This window comes from Pseudochaenichthys georgianus, chromosome 6 (genome assembly GCF_902827115.2).
Source record: "Pseudochaenichthys georgianus chromosome 6, fPseGeo1.2, whole genome shotgun sequence".
NCBI classification, from domain to species: Eukaryota; Metazoa; Chordata; class Actinopteri; order Perciformes; family Channichthyidae; genus Pseudochaenichthys; species Pseudochaenichthys georgianus.
This window is the reverse complement of record NC_047508.1, coordinates 5,201,303-5,218,167: the sequence shown is the minus strand read 5'-3', so window position 1 is coordinate 5,218,167 and position 16,865 is coordinate 5,201,303. Positions and strand designations below refer to the sequence as shown.

The window sequence follows — 16,865 nt, the reverse complement described above, 5'->3', positions numbered from 1 at the left end:
TTTGCTGTGCTGCCTGGGGATGCTCAAATCGCTCAGAGAAAGGAGTACGAATGTACGGCTTCCCCACTGACACAGAGCGGAGGAAAAAATGGCTGGCTCAAGTCAGCAGGAGCAATTTCACGACCAACAGCAACAAAATATGCATTTGCACTTTTTCACAAAACGAAAACCACACCATTGGGAAAGCTTAATGTTTTGTTTAATACAAAAAAACAGGGAAAGGCTTGAAAAACACAGAGTTGAGACTCAGGGTGCAGAGTGAGGGTCTCAGTGCAGGTATTCAGGCTCCATTGAACCCCCCTCTGGTTCTTGTGCTGAGAGAGGGAGTAACAGACAGGAGAAAGGGTTATCCACACCTATATAGCACACCTATTGCCTTGGGGAGATAACGTGTTTACTTATATAAAACAGTAGTATTAAACTTACCTTGTGTTTTCACTCTCACTTAAGTCTCTCTCCCTTTGCCATCAATCCAGAATCAGCTGGGCTGCAACATTATACAGACAGGTAATAATCAACAGAATCACAAGGACACAATATGGCTCTGCTAAAAACACTCACTCTTACACGCACCAAAGTTATATTTATCTAATATTTAACTCCCTCCACCCCCGCATACAATCCCGTTTAGAAGCCCCTCTTCTCTAATTCAACATGTTGGACGAAATGACATAGAGAGAACGGAATTTACAATTAAAAGGCTGTTCAACGTGTGTTGCTAACTTGCTTCGGTATGCTAGCTTAATCTGTTATCTGTAAACGTTCCCTAAATCTACTAATTTAGGGATAATCCACTGACATCCTTTAATACACATGTTCATTTGAATCAGATGTAATGATAATATCCGCAATATACATCTTTAAACTTCTTCTTACCTTTAAAAGTCCGTCACGAACGGTCTATTATGCAGCAACTCCACAGCTCTGCCAGCCTTGGCGCTAACTTCCGGGGAACGATTGAGAGGCTCCACGATCCGCCATTGCTGTAAAAAAGTGGTCCATTGGAGTGAACGGAGATGTCGTAACTCTTCTATTAAATGGCTCTGGCCTACACGTTCTCCTGACGAAACCTCAAATCATCTTCGTAATATCTATCAAACTATAGATCCTACATATCGACTGGACGTGGATTCTAAAAGTACAATATATACTTCTCGCTAGAAATCTAATCATAAAGCGTTTTAATGGCCAAACTATCCTACAATTTAGGATTTTACAGAAAGGGTTATTTGTGAATAAACAACCCTCTGTAACGTTTGCATTGAACGGGAGCACTAGAGGCCGACAATTTTAAAACGTAATTATAGGTCGTATTAAGCGCGTGAACAAACGACATATTTGGTCGTAATAAGGGCTTAAACAATCGACCCATTTGGTCGTATGAGTTGGAGGACTTGTTGGGAGAAACGTGTGCAGTGGTTTGCACAAAGTGCCATGTTGATTTGCAAATTGTGTGAAAAGCTGAAAACGTGTTTAGAGTTTTGGAGATTTGAGCCGATATTTTGCTCTTTGAGTGTCAGTTAAAAATAATTGTGCTTTTTGTATAATTTTAGTGTGTTAGCAATTGAGAAACTGTAATCAAATGTTATTGATCAATGTTTAACTTGTATCTGTAAAGCACTCCACAAATAGAAATGTAAATGTATCCGTGTTCAAAATACCTTTTGTAGGGAAAGCAAATGATATAACTTATTGTGTTTGTGTAATGTGATTATTGATTAATGTGTCTCAAATAAACAAGTAAGGCAGGCCCACCCAAACCACGGCTACAGACGGGGCGACAGGGGGTTCACGGTGACTGACCACAGAGAGAGGCTTAGAGAAATCCAGTGTGCTTCATTTGATCTGCGTTTGAGGCACCAGCGTTATGGCTATGGGTGCACATGACAATACGTTATATCATGCACATGATTTGAAAGGAAAGCTGATGATTCACTCAGCCTTTATTCAAGAGCAAGTTTTAAACAGTGAAAACCTTCTTATAAAAGGAAGTGGTTAACGAGTGACTACACATAAGCAACATTTATTCACCTGCAAAAGTCAAGGACTCCTTCTCAAGCACAGGATGAGAGCAGCTGGAAGAGCAGCCCCCCGAAACCATGGAAGCCACTAGAAAGAAGTTCACTCATTCTCTCCATCACTGTCTCTCAGAACTTTTTTTATTTCCCATGCATAGTTTGAACAAGAGTGTAATGAAACTGAAATGAAATGGAAATAAAAGTTTTGACTTTCATTGTGATTCTTTCCATTATGATCAGAGGAATCAATAAGAAAACATGTCTTTACAACTAGATAAAAAAAGGGTTCAAAATCTTTCAGAAAATCCTTCAAGGTAACGCACTTTGGACGGACAAAGATCTTCATAACATAAATACATCACAAAAGTAAGTAAGTCCCTAAAACTAAAACATTCAGCACATTTTATACAACACAGTGCAAGTGCAGGATGATTTTCAAGCACTCACGTATTTCATGTGTGACTAACGGACATGACTTGTCTTTCTGCTTGTACATCTCTTTTGAACTGAGGACCAGCATGTTGTAAACACTTAGTAGAATATGTGTCTGACACAGAGCTGCTTCAAACCACATCGGAGCAGGAAGTGAACCAAGAATCGGACTGTGATGAAAACATCCAACAATTTACATTTGGTTTCCAGTTGTGGAAAGGGGGTGACGGGCGAACATCATTCAGTTAATGAGAAGCTAACAGGGCCACATTCGCGACAACCATCTTGTTTGATTCTAATATGAAATATTGTTGTTTACAGCTTGCTCTGGTGTCCCTTGGTGTACAAAAACAACATCAACTGGTATGACAATATTTCTCCCAACCATTTCTGTCAGGAGTGAAAACCAAATTAATTCAGCATCTGAAAAAAAGTGGACTTTAAAAACATATGATGGCCCTTACTTGTAAGTTTACATCAATATTTGAAAAAAATGAACATGTCACAGTTCCTAACTAACACTGTATTGCAGCAGCAGCAGCAGCAGCAGCGCAGCAGCAGCAGCAGCAGCAGCAGCAGCAGCAAGCAGGCGCCAGCAGCAGCAGCAGCTGCAGCAGCTGCAGCAGCAGCAGTCAGCAGCAGCATCAGCAGCAGCAGCAGCTGCAGCAGCAGCTGCAGCAGCAGCAGCATGGAACATGGCGTAAACTGTATGCACCACTGACAGGGCATTTAGGATCTAACACACACCAAGGGCCACACTCAGGGGACACCACTTACTGTGCGTGCATAGACTACAGTGTGAGACATGCTCAACATGTTCCCTGCTATGCCTTCATTGCCGGACAGAACCACAATCATTTAAAAATAAAACATATTATTGTTTATGTGTGGTAAACATTTTCTCTTTTGTGTATTTCTCAGAATATGTATGGAAAGGCGTTGTGCAACAATAACGTGAAGCTGTGCGTGGTAGAAAAGCAAAAGCATGGTCTTGAGGCTGGACACTAAAGAGACTTTGATTGAACATATGAATTTAGTTTCGGGAGCCTACTTTCTTCTCACCAAAACGTAGGGGGGTTGCGCTGGTTGAAGACATCGCCACCAACTAAATAACCAGAACACCAAAGGCTAACGTGATAACAAAGTTCAGTGTGATCCCAGTGATTACTGTGAGAAGATATTAAATATCTACACTTATAAAAACACATCCAAATCCTTCCAACAGTATTAAAAATATACAAATAAAAATACAAGTACTCTCTGACACCAGGTAGGTAGTTTTCTGTTGACATGAAATCAGTGAGGACTAAAAAGATAAATATTTTTCACATCTTCTTCTTGCTTGAATTTTTTGAAGAGAAAAAAATGTGTATATGAAAATAAACCAAAAATGGTCCATTTTGCAATATTATCCTTCAGTAATTAGTAACATTGTGATAATACATTTTTTTTCCCAGCTAAAAACGCTTCAGCTTCTCGAGTAAGGAAGAAAGAGCCAGTGTTGAAACAATAGTATAATAGAATTCTTGTTTTCAGACATCATACATTATGCACAGATAATAAAAACATTAACAGTGATCAAGTCTTTGTCCACTAGAGAAAGTATTCCTCTGTTTCAGTCCGGAACATTAAGAGCTCAGGAAAGGTCTGGAGATGTATCATAACCAGATGAACACAGCGGGTTATCCGTCATCGTCAGAAATGCCTCCACGTGTCAGAACCTAATTACTGACAGTTCAACAGAGAGACGGAGAGAGGACATGACATACATGTTTGAAACATCCCATAATGCAACAGCTGTGAGGCCTGGGAGCGGCAGGAGTTGCCTTGGTGACTGCAGTACAAAGACACAGAGTGATCAATGGGACGAGGGCAGGTAGCATGTGAGCTCTTAGTGTTCTCCAATCAGAAGCCTCTCTCCCGTGTGGTCGTAACAACACGGTGACTCTGCTCGGAGCATCAGGCCCCGGCAGGGAAGAGTAACAGTCGTTCATTGTCATTCGTGGTCGTGCCAGCTGAGCGCCTTTCTGGCGCCCACGGGGAGGACTGGCAGAGGGAAAGGGACGTCTGGCTTCTTTGAACCTATCGAAGCAGAGCCTGGGCTCAGAGCAGGACAGTCGGGGGACGAGGACGCTCACTTGACATGTTCAGCACTGTGGGAGGAGCAGTAGTATTTCTTATGAGCTATGAACGTGGACAGGCTGCTGAACTTGATGTTGCAGAGCCGACAGAAGCGGGAGTTACCGTTCAGGACGGGGGAGATCACTGTGGGTTTCGGGGTGGAGGTGAGGGCGGGCTGGGGGGTGGGGTCGGGGTGGGAGGCTGTGTTCGGGACAGCCTTGTCTGGAAGGAGGGAAGCCCCCACAGTCTCCCTGACCTCAGGCACAGGGGTCACAGTCAGAGAGGGAGCCCTGTGGGGAGAAGCAGGCAGGGGGGAGCCAGCCAGAGGGGACCCCCCCCCAGCTGAAGGGCTGCCGTTGGCCAGGGGGGAGGCCGGTGAAGCTGAACCACTCCTCGTCTGCCCATTGAGGCTCTCTCTGTGGACTCGCAGTCTGGGCTGGCTGATCTGGAGGGTGCAGGCGGTCGCAGCTCCACCCCTGGGACTGAGGCTGGGGCTGCGGCTCCCTGCACCGCCCTGCTGGGGGGGCTGAATGCTTACTAGCATGCCGTGGGTAGTCTTGAAGTGCTCCATCAGGTCGCAGGGGATGAGCCTGTTAGGGCAGTAGGGGCAGACCACCTGAGAGGCACCGAGGCCTTTGGCTCCGTCTCCTGGGATGGCTGCCAGTGTGGTGGCTGTCTGGAGAGGAGACGTGGCATCAGAGGGGGGGGGGTGAGGACTGGACAATGTGCCTTGTGCCAGGGCAACCCACTCCGCTGGCAGAGCTTTAGCATCTTGAGGGTGCAGGAGGTCTGGGCGCTCCTGCTGAGGCCTGCTTTTGGGGGAGGTGGAGGCCGATCTCTTGAGCCTGTGGAGCTGCTCCAGGGTGTGAGGCTGCAGGGTGGTGGCAGGGCAGTAGTAGGTCTTGTGAGCCAGGTAGTTCTCGATGCTGTTGAAGCTGATGCTGCAGGCAGTGCACTTGTGGTAGTCAGCGAGTGGCAGGGAGGGGAGAACACTGCTGCTGCTGTTTGGTGGAACCTCTCTCAGGCGGGGCCTCTTGCTGAGGTCGATCGGGCCGTCTCCTTCAGGGCTGGAGCTGCCTGCCCCGCTGGGAGAACCTTCCTCTTTCACTGCCAAGTCCAGAGCAGAGGCAGACGGAGCCGAGGCGGACGCGGCGGCGGCGGCAGCAGCAGCAGCGTTGGCTAAGGCTTCAGTTCTGGCCATGTGAATCTCATACATCTTCTTTCTCTTGCGTGTCCTGATGGGTTGGGGAAGGAAGGGCGTTGTGGTTGTTGCCTTGGCCATGTGTAGGGACCGGTGGTTGGACGGGTCATGGCGGGAGGCGCAGTAGAAGCGCTTGTGAACGGTGTAGTTCTCATGACGACTAAAGCGGATGTTGCAGGCTCCGCAGAAGGTTCTGTTGGGATCGTCTTCTTGTTCTTCTGCAAAGCCACTTGCAGGACTCTGGCTGCCTTCACTTGCTCTTCCTCCTCCACCTTTTCCCAAACTTCCACCTCCACCTTCCCCTTCGGAAGACGATGATAGTCCTTCCTTTCCTGCAGGGGTTTCCGTCTTCACTTCCACGACCCTCCCGGATTCTGCTGCTCCACTGCCTGCAGGAGGGTCAGAGTCCGAGGGAGAAGCAGAGGCGGCCCTACTCGCTGCTCCGCCCTGAGGTGATGCTGACGTGCCATGGGCCCCACTGGAAGGGAGTGTTGCTGGCGCTGCATCTCTAGTTGCCCCAGGGTCTGCAGCTGAGGTTGCCCCTTCTCCATGATGCCTACTGGAGCAGTACAGCCTCTTGTGGGCATAGAAGTTGTTGATGTTGTTGAAGGTGATATCGCACTGAAAGCAGGTGGCTCCTTTGTGAGGGGGGGTGGCTGTGGCTGTCGGTGCGGCTGGTCCAGAGGGTAGGAATGCAGCCGGGTTGTTCTGAGGAACCGTCTGGCCCTGCTTCAGACGGCTGTGGACCATCTCTGACATCTTGGCCAGTATCTCGGAGGCCTGAGGCAGGATGGCGGCCTCAGGATTAAACATGTACTGAGGCAAGAACATTGCTCCTCCGGGAATAACCGAGCCGACAGCACTGACATGCGCGGGGCTCGAACCGGGGGTGGGACTAGTTGGTTCTGTCTTTACCGTTGCAGTGGCCAGACTCTTTGGAGAGGTGGATGTCTGGAAGGAGGATGCTTGCTTCTTGTTTGTCTTCCTTGTTGCTTCTTGATCTCCCGCCTCTTCACCCAGCTCCTCGTCTTCTCCAGCCTCCCTAGTCTCCATGTGCTGCTCTTCTGTGTCTAAGTCCGAAGGAGGCTCCTCTTTGATCTTTACCTCAATAGGACTGTAGTCTCGAGGCGTGGCGGAGCCTCCGTTTGCACCAGGACTGACCGATTCCGGCGTAGGGACACAGGCCAGGGACTCCCTGTCCTGGGGAGACTGCTGGAGGTGGGGGTTGTCAACTGAAGATGGGGTGCTTTGGCAGGGGGTGGGGCTCCTTTCAACGGGGACCCTAACCTCGAGGTGGGTTCGCACATGCTGCTGAAGCTGGGCAGGGGAGTCAGAGTTCTGGCCACACACTTGACACTTCAGCACCACACCAGAGTCTCCTGGACTGAGACCTGCAGACAGTGAAACACAGCAAACTATAACGGTAGCAGACATTTGAAAGGATCTAGAGAAGCATCAGTTCTATCAATGAGCCAATCATTGATCCACGTTTAGTCACATGGATGGAATGTCTTACCGGTGGACAGGGGCAGCTTGGGCAGGCCGGGACCTGGGGAGTACACCTCACTGTGGGACCCCGGCTGGCAGACCATGTGGCTGGTGACCAGATGGCTGTAAAGGATGTCCCTCGTGGTGGAGACAAAGCCACAGCCATGACACACCCCGTTCAGTGTGTCCGTGTGGACCTTCAGGTGGCGCTCACAGTTCGCTTTCGTGGTGAAGGCTGACAGACAGATGAGACAGACAAAAGGACGCTCACCTGTTAAAAGACAGAGGGACACTTATTTAGAGGGACACATTACGAGCCAGTCTTCCACACCATGTGATAAACATTAAGGCACATTGGACAAGCATCCACAAGCTGGGTCTGCATGTTTGGACCTGTCTGCTGGGCGTGGAGAGACAGGAGGTCTGGCACTCACCGCTGTGTGTGCGCATGTGGATCTCCAGGGAGCTGGCACTGGGGCAGCTCTTGTTGCACTGTGGGAAGGGGCAGATGCGCTCGTTGGGGTAGGACTCCTTGGGTTTGTCCTGTGGTGGAGACGAGGCTGCGGCCGGCTGCTTCTGCCGGCTGGCACAGTAATACATGAGGTGGGCCTGCAGGTTCCTCTCACTGCGGTACCAGATCCCACAGTCCTTGCAGGGGAAGATGTCCTCTGATAGACGGATAGAAGATACATTTAGAGTTAGATGACTTCAAATGTTTCACAAATTAGTGACTCGAGTACCTTTACAACTCTCAGAGACCATTTCCAAAGGTCAATCTACAGCTCCTATAGATGAAGCAAGCACTCATGGTGGACACACACACGCACGCACGCACGCAGAAAATAGCTCTACTGCTAACGAATAAACAGACTTTGATTTATATATATTACTCACTGTTGACAATGGCAGTAGCCAAGATGGCGGCCATGCCAGCCTGCTGTGGGAGGAGCTGGATCTCTGAGCGCAGCGCTGGGGGGTACAGAGAGTCCTCCGTCCCCACAGGGGGCTTCTGGGTGACAAGGCTGAGTGGAGGAGAGAGCTGGGCCTGGGGGGGGGAGGAGCAGGGGCCCACAGGTGGGGACAGGGCCGCCAGGAGCCTTTCACCGGCTGCAAGCCCCCTGGTGACCTTACAGAACAGTTCTTCACCTGAAACACAGAAGCTCAGGTCACCACAGGAAGCTGACACAAAAACACAGAGTAAAGATTATCTTTTGTTTTCATGCAAGTTCATATGCAGTACATTATTCCATTTGGGGGTAGTGTTGTCTGGAGGCAACAACATGCTGACTAGGGGTGGGAGGAACATAGAAAAGGTGGAACTCCTCTCATTGAAGTCAACAATAGCAACGCCCTGGGACTGACCCAGCTCGGGTGTCAGGGGTCAACGTCCCTGTCCTGTTCAATAGCTGCTAAGTGATGAGGGTAATCTACTCAGGAAACTGCAACCACTCACTTCACATCTCAAATGAGTAATAAAACATTTGATGAATGGTTTCTAGCATGTATGTTGGCATAAAGAGGTTTACTTGGATATGATATCAAACTTAGAAAGCAGGAAATCTCCATATTTGAGATTCTGATAAAAAACATTTTCTGCCATTAGTACTTAAATACTTACTTGCATTGATACATTGATTATCAACATTGTTGTAGACTTTTTTTTCCGTAAATTGGTGGATCGCATAGTCGACCAAAATGTGCAGCTCTACTTAAATATGCTTAACAGAGAAGTCACAGTACAATGTAGGGGGGACATGTTTTAGAACAATGACTTTGAGCCAGTGTGGTGGAGCTGCTCCACACTGGGAACACTGGGCAGTCAGCAGGAAACATGCTGTTGCTACACTGGAACACTCACGTTGGCTGTAGATGGTGCAGTTGGCAGATGAGAGGTCAGAGGTCAGAGGGAGCAGACTCATCCAGCAGTCTGGATCCTCACACACCAGAGAAACCCTAGAGTTCTGGAAACACACACACACACACACACACACACACACACACACACACACACACACACACACACACACACACACACACACACACACACACACACACACACACACACACACACACACACACACACACACACACACACACACACACACGGTCAGACACACACACACACACACACACACACGGTTAGACTCATCACACAGTGAGAATGAAGGACCCCTGCTTAGTTTAAGAATGAACATATAATAATCAAAGATTGACATGAATTTACCAACAATGTTGCTTGTGACTATTCGTGCCAAAACAATTAGTTCATCTACATTTAATTGAAATAAAAAAAGGTTCATGTTCTCATAGCGAGCGTCTCCTTCGTATCGCTGCATGTTGGACTGCTGGTCAGACACAACACTATTTATAGATGCATCCTTAAACTCTGGCCGATGTGTCTTTTTACACTATCTCTTAATTTGAAAAACAAACAAACCAAGTAAAAGATATTCTTCCTCACAGTTAACTGTTGATGAGTCTTTTATGATAATACAAACATTACAGCATCAGAATAATGAACGTGTTCAAGGGATTAGCAGTACAGTGCATAACGTGATATGCTACCGTTGCACAGCTGGGAATGTGTAGTTTCAATTGGTCCACATGTGTCTCTCTTCCCCTCCCTCAAAAGAGATCAAATCCAATAAATGATCGTCTCTGCCATTGTCACTTTCAAGTGTCCATTCTCCTCTAACTGTACAGCAGTGGGGAACCGTCAGGGCCTTCACGGTATTCAGAGAATACCCTGGAACACTCAGATAAAACAAACAAAAATCGATTTAATGATATAAATAAAATGTCAATAAAATGAATAAATGAGAATCGTATCTGTGTTGTTGATCTGTAATATTACAGTGTTACGTTAATTTATTTGTCTTTCTTGATCCATGCACGACACATTTGAGTGGTTTTGTGTTAGAAAAAAATGTCAACCAATCAGATATTTGTCTGGACCGCTGCGTAAAAAGGAGGGTTTCTGCCCCGTTACTTCTCCGCTGCTTTCTTGTTCCAGTTTGAAAAGCAAACTGCAGTTTGCTTTTCAGCTCAACTGTATACTGTTTTTCTCAGAGGCGGAGGGATACTGACTTGTTGTGAAAAGTAACTTACAATTCTACCCGTGGTATACGCTCAGTATATCACGGCTAAGAACCAATCAGATTGCTTGATTTGACTTGTCCGTTTTATAATGATTTGTAGCCAATGGGCGTATTCTTTCAGAGTTTCCCTTGCCAGGGTACTCTAGAGCAGTGGTTCTCAACTGGTCAGGCCTCGGGACCCACTTTTTCCTTTGTCAATAAATCGCGACCCAAAATGTTGAACCACTCAAATCTATTCAACAAAAAATCATGCTGTAATATATACGCTTTTCAGCACACATTATTAATTAAAGTGAAGTACAGTGCATATATCCCTTATAACCCTTCACAGAACTAAAGTATGCTTTTAAAAAAGGTTTCTTTTTTTTTAGGAATACTAACATATAAACTACGCATTCTGGTACACTCTGAGAAGAAAATAAATAAATGTATTACTACACGACATATTAATAATATTTGATGCCATTGTTTGTTTTTCACTTTGTTCTGAAGCTCAACTTGCTGCTTGCTCCACACAGAGAGAAAAGCAAGAGGAGAGAGTCTGTGTGAATTACTTTGTGGGTAAGGGTAGATAGATAGCTCTGATTGTTCTGTGACCTGTCAATCAATCAAACCTGGATCGTATCTTCATTATGTGTTCATTTGTATCTGACGTTGTACCCATGGATGTATAAAGAATAGTTCTACCGCAAAGTTATTCTGGGACTTCCGGCAACAATCTTGATTCTGATTGGCCAGAAGACTCGAAAAATATCAACAAAGATGTTTTATTGAGGGTCCGTGACAGTTTGTTTTCATCTGATTTCAAATAAACAAAGTCTTGGTTTTAAGAATATTAAACTTGTTTCGCCAAATTCAGATGATGTGGATGAGGATGTAACGGCATTACAAGAGGCAACTTGACGTCACAGCAGGCATAACAACAGCCGGTGTTTCTTGTGAGGGTTTCCCCGGGAAACAAACACAATACACACAAATGCGTCACAGATTATTTTGCGGTATTTGAAATCATGTACGCAGCTCTCCTTTCATATCTTATATGAAATACAGCACAGCATTGAGTCAGTGTGATGCAGTACTGTCCATCTCCAGCAGGAGGCAGCCTTCCCCCAGCACTGCACAGAGCAGGGACTGTCTGAGGGTCAAAGGTCACTGGATTGTGTATCCTGCTCTTCAACTGTTTAAACTACATCACCTTTTCATGTGTTCTAATTCAAAGTCATAGCCAACACAAGTACATATATTTAGTCCCTGGTGATTTGAATCATTAGGGACTGAATATATAAATATATGTACTTAATTTGGGTAAGCATATATCTAAAACAATATATATTTCCTGACACCAAAAACAAAAATGCTTTTTAAAATCCATACAGTCAGAGCTTATCAGCACTTTCTCATGAAATCCTTGTCCCCATGTTATGCTGTGTGTCAGCAACGTTTACAATGCGTATTACTCCTTTGGGATGTCAGTACCGTGGTGCTAAAAGACCGGCTGATCAGTTCAAATCAGCCGCTCCAGGTGGGTAACAGTTGGCTCTATCCCTAAGTCATTCAGAGCCCACAACAGGAAGTGTGTTCCATACAAATGGGCACATTTCATGCATTTTCTTTGCACAATATTTTCCTCCCCAACTCCTACATTGATACACTTTATTAAAGAGCTCAAATGCACTAAACATAAAATCATCTTTAATTAGATTATTCAAATTGAAAGTGGTTCCAAAAATGAGGAAGGAAGAAAGAAATGAAGCCAACACAAAAACGTGTTTATTTGTCAGCGAGAAGAGAAGGAAGGATTGCACGGAGGAAGCCTCTGAGTGTGGTGCGCGCTGAAGACGGAGGCAGAGCGTATTGGATTTCATGGGGAACATCACTGATGTGGAGATACTGCTTCTTTTGTTTTAATTTGTAACCCAATGCTGGAGCCGTCTGAGCTGTAAGTACTGCTAATTTGTTTCAGACTAATTCATCACGGCCACGGCTTTGGAATTTGCTATGATAGGGCAACGGGGAGAGCCATGAGGAAAACACACACACTCAAGAGAAACAGTCAATCACACACAGACTGTTGTTCAGAACGGTGAGTGTGAAACTCCAGATTTTCTTATTGGATAATTACTCTTAATAAAACACAATGGTGTCCACTCATTGATAGAGTCTCCTCTCTTCCCAGTTTGTCATCATGGTAAAGTCACATTCGTCTTTGAACATAGCTGGATTTAAAATGCTGCAGATAATGTTGGTTTACTTAACAAATTAAAACATGGAGGGTTTGACCTGCACATGGCGACAGAACTACACACATAATCAATCTGCAGGAAGAATAAGATATAACTGTACACACTCTGCGGCCACGGACACACAGCAGACACACATACACAATGATCAGTGTGTGTGTGTTTGTTTGTATGTATGTGTGTGTGTGTCCTTGTTCTGGTCTGACGCCGATCTCACTGACTCAAAAGGCAGACAGCAGTCACCCAGAGGAACGTGCCTCGACCCACACAGAGTGAACCTCGGCTGCCTTGGTTTTCGAAAACACCCCCCCCCCCCAACAGATCCCATTTGCTGTGACAGAAACACCTGCTGAGCACGTCTCCTCCCACAGGGAGCAGTCAGCCTGGGTATCGAACCGTGGTGCTCAGCACTATATGTGGAGTATATTACATTACGTAGCATCTAGCTGACGATGCTATCCAGAGCGATTTACAACAAGTGCAAGATTTAAGATACAAAAACAATGCTGATATATTTACTTCCAACAAGCACGACCATTGTAAGTGCTGGTGCATAAGTAAAGCACAAGTGTGTTTTTTTTTAATGAGAATATGAAAGTTGGAAGAAGTTTGGACACCCCTGGTCGAAGAGATTTGGGGAAAAACGACAAGGAACAAGTCAACCTGGAGTACCAAGAGGATTGACCACAATTGTCACATTCTCAGCTTTTCCTAAAAACGCCATCCTCCAATAAAGACCTGTATTTCCACATCCACCACCCCGTCTTCTACGTGTATCACCCTAACTATCCGCATAGCCCTCCATCTATCAATGGGATGTCAGGCCTCCCCGGCAGAGCTCCATCTGAGCTGAGAGTGCTGCCTTAAGCCCCATCAGCAGAGGAGAGTGTTTGAGCTGCAGTCTAAGCCCCTCGCCCGGACCCCGGTCCCCTCATGAATATTAACCAGCCCCGAGCCTGGCTTTAATCTGCCTGATCCCCGCACTGCTGCCGCCGAGACGATAGCGAATCTAATTATTTGGTCTGATATTAACCCCCCGCTTCCACACTCCCATCACACACACCACCCCCCCCAACACCCCCCTCACTATAGCTGCTAAACGTTCACTGTGTGTGTGTGTTAGTGCACAGCAACAACACTCTAGAACCATCTTCTTCTGCCAACGTCAGTTCACACACACACACACACACACACACACACACACACACACACACACACACACACACACACACACACACACACACACACACACACACACACACACACACACACACACACACACACACACACACACACACACACACACACACACACACACACACACACACACACACACACACACACACACACCTCAGCCTGTGACGCCCTCTCCTTATCAGGCCCAAAAACGCCCTCCTCAACACCGATAAAAGTTGAATGCAAATGATGCCAGGCGGATTTCATTTCTTCATTTTATTTCTCCGTTCTCTCGCTCATAATCACAACGGTTTCTTGTTCGCTCTCTCTCTCTCTCTCTCAGAGTGCATCCCATTTTTTTAAATGTTTGAATGGGTATTAGTTTAACAGGGCTCACTGATGACTTTATTTGAGTTGACTTTGGAGCATTATGGTGGGGAAGTTGTTGGGGTGTTTCCTGATGCTTAAGGCTGATCAGAGTCTGACGCCATGGTGAACTCAGGAGGAAGCATGGCATCAAAAACCCCAGCCCACTTCCCATGCCGGGGGGAGAACATCGGGCTGGCTGTGGGAGAGGTGGTGGGACACAGCAGCATGAGGTCACCGGTGCGGATACACAGTGCCGCTGATAGGTGGAGAAAGTGAATGGCGTCATGGAGACAGGTATGATGGTGAAGCCGCTGAGGCTGCCCAAATACAAAGTTCTTCAAATGTCCCTCCTTTCATTACACGAGTTCCTCAGCAGAGAGGTCTGTAGACACGGGAAAGTGGTCTCCCCGGAGAAAAGGATCCTGGATGCAAGTCTACTGAAGCATGTCGTGTCAGACTGCATACATGATACTGAATAACTGGGATGTTAAGGTAGATGATTACGACTATGTGTTTTTTACAATTTATAATGTTTTGGATGCAGAGAGGAGAGACAAGTGGCGGTCCGGGGATGGTGGTTCAGCTCTGCCCGGCCCGGGGTACTCCTGGTGAGTAACAGATACAGTGGGGCAAAAAAGTATTTAGTCAGCCACCAATTGTGCAAGTTCTCCCACTTAAAAAGATGAGACGCCTGTAATGTTCATCCTAGGTACACTTCAACTACGAGAGATGGAATGAGAAAAAATAAAATCCAGAAAATCATATTAAGAATTTATTTGCAAATTATGGTGGAAAATAAGTATTTGGTCAATAACAAAGTTCATCTCAATACTTTGTTATATACCCTTTGTTGGCAATGACAGGGGTCAAATGTTTTCTGTAAGTCTTCACAAGGTTTTCACTGTTGCTGGTATGTTGGCCCATTCCTCCATGCAGATCTCCTCTAGAGCGGTGATGTTTTGGGGCTGTCGCTGGGCAACACGGACTTTCAACTCCCTCCAAAGATTTTCTATGGGGTTGAGATCTGGAGACTGGCTAGGCCACTCCAGGACCTTGAAATGCTTCTTACGAAGACACTCCTTCGTTGCCCGGGCGGTGTGTTTGGGATCATTGTCATGCTGAAAGACCCAGCCACGTTTCATCTTCAATGCCCTTGCTGATGGAAGGAAGTTGTCACTCAAAATCTCATGATACATGGCCCCATTCCCTGCTCTCTGCAGGTCATGGACTCGGTCCCCCCGTGTGGTTCTGGGATCTTTGCTCACCGTTCTTGTGATCACTTTGACCCCACGGGGTGAGATCTTGCGTGGAGCCCCAGATCGAGGGAGATTATCAGTGGTCTTGAATGTCTTCCATTTTCTAATAATTGCTCCCACAGTTGATTTCTTCACACCAAGCTGCTTACCTATTGCAGATTCAGTCTTCCCAGCCTGGTGCAGGTCTACCATTTTGTTTCTGGTGTCCTTTGACAGCTCTCTGGTCTTGGCCATAGTGGAGTTTGGAGTGTGACTGTTTGAGGTTGTGGACAGGTGTCTTTTATACTGATAACGAGTTCAAACAGGTGCCATTAATACAGTTAACAAGTGGAGGACAGAGGAGGCTCTTAAAGAAGAAGTTACAGGTCTGTGAGAGCCAGACATCTTGTTTGTTTGTAGGTGACCAAATACTTATTTTACCGAGGAATTCACCAATTAATTCATTAAAAGTCCTACAAAGTGATTTCCTGGATTCTTTCCCCCATTCTGTCTCATAGTTGAAGTGTACTAGGATGAACATTACAGGCCTCTCTCATCTCTTTAAGTGGGAGAACTTGCACAATTGGTGGCTGACTCAATACTTGTTTGCCCCACTGTACATACAACAGATGAAATCCATACGATGCAGGAAGGCAAACAGATTCCATTTCCTCTCCACAAAGTATTTTACTCACTGGAGGTGGAACATTTCATTACGGTGAGGATGCTTATAATTAAAGCACAGTTTGACCTTTTCACAGCTGTTTCTCAAATGCTCCAACAATTGATGCGGGGTGGAAGCTCTTTTCTCAGAAAGTGAATACTGTTTGAAACAGCTGTGGCTTTTTGTTATTCTTAGGTGGGGATTTGAACTGTACAGCAAATGCATCTTTAGATCGCAACCATGCAGAGCCTCATCCAACATCCCAGCTGGTCGACACCTACGTGGTGGATGTGCAGATGAGCAGTTTAAGATTTCTCTGAACAGCTGTCAACGGCCACAGTTTTACTGCAGCCACTGGGGAATAAAGATGTGTGTATATGCAAATCATTAGTGGTGCAATCTAGCTCATCTGTCTCAATGTGTATACTGTTTTACTGTCTCATATTGTTTACACTTTATCACGTCTAAACAGGAGCGCCTCAAGGTCATTAAATGTTATTGCCACAGAAAACAATAGCACAACTGTTCTTTGGAATATAAAGATACTACACTTTCTGTGGGATGCTTTGAAATAAAGTGAAGGCTTCCCGCCAACATTGGTTCAAACGCTTTGAATACATCCGTCAGCCATAGCGGGCTTTATTGTTCTTGTTTGTTTTTTAATTTGTCACAGCACTGACATCATTGATCTTGTGTTACTAGTCAGCACATGAACATGATTGAAATGGGTTCCACATATACAGATTATAATTGTTGGGGATACAGACATAGCCGCGGGAAGTAGGGGTGCAAGGGCTCGGTTCGCTCACGGTCGGCACCGCCC

General features: G+C 46.1%; 1 protein-coding gene and 1 long non-coding RNA gene across 2 annotated transcripts in view; both read right to left on the bottom strand.

Annotated features, from left to right (window-relative positions):
• Window positions 1-218: 218 nt before the first annotated feature.
• Window positions 219-1,042, bottom strand: LOC139433952 (uncharacterized). The gene is made up of 3 exons (XR_011643343.1): window positions 877-1,042; window positions 427-487; window positions 219-314 (listed from the first exon to the last, which is right to left on the bottom strand). It is a non-coding gene; the product is annotated as an uncharacterized lncRNA (long non-coding RNA).
• Window positions 1,043-3,089: 2,047 nt separating this feature from the next.
• zfpm1 (zinc finger protein, FOG family member 1) overlaps window positions 3,090-16,865 on the bottom strand; it is a 111,467-nt gene continuing 97,691 nt past the window's right edge. Inside the window, exons 5-9 of the mRNA XM_034085248.1 lie at window positions 9,119-9,221; window positions 8,155-8,406; window positions 7,695-7,928; window positions 7,289-7,531; window positions 3,090-7,163 (exon numbers count right to left, since the gene is read on the bottom strand). Coding sequence (XP_033941139.1) covers window positions 4,585-7,163; window positions 7,289-7,531; window positions 7,695-7,928; window positions 8,155-8,406; window positions 9,119-9,221 — 3,411 coding nt within the window. The 3' untranslated portion in view covers window positions 3,090-4,584. The remainder of the gene's footprint in view (window positions 7,164-7,288; window positions 7,532-7,694; window positions 7,929-8,154; window positions 8,407-9,118; window positions 9,222-16,865) is intronic.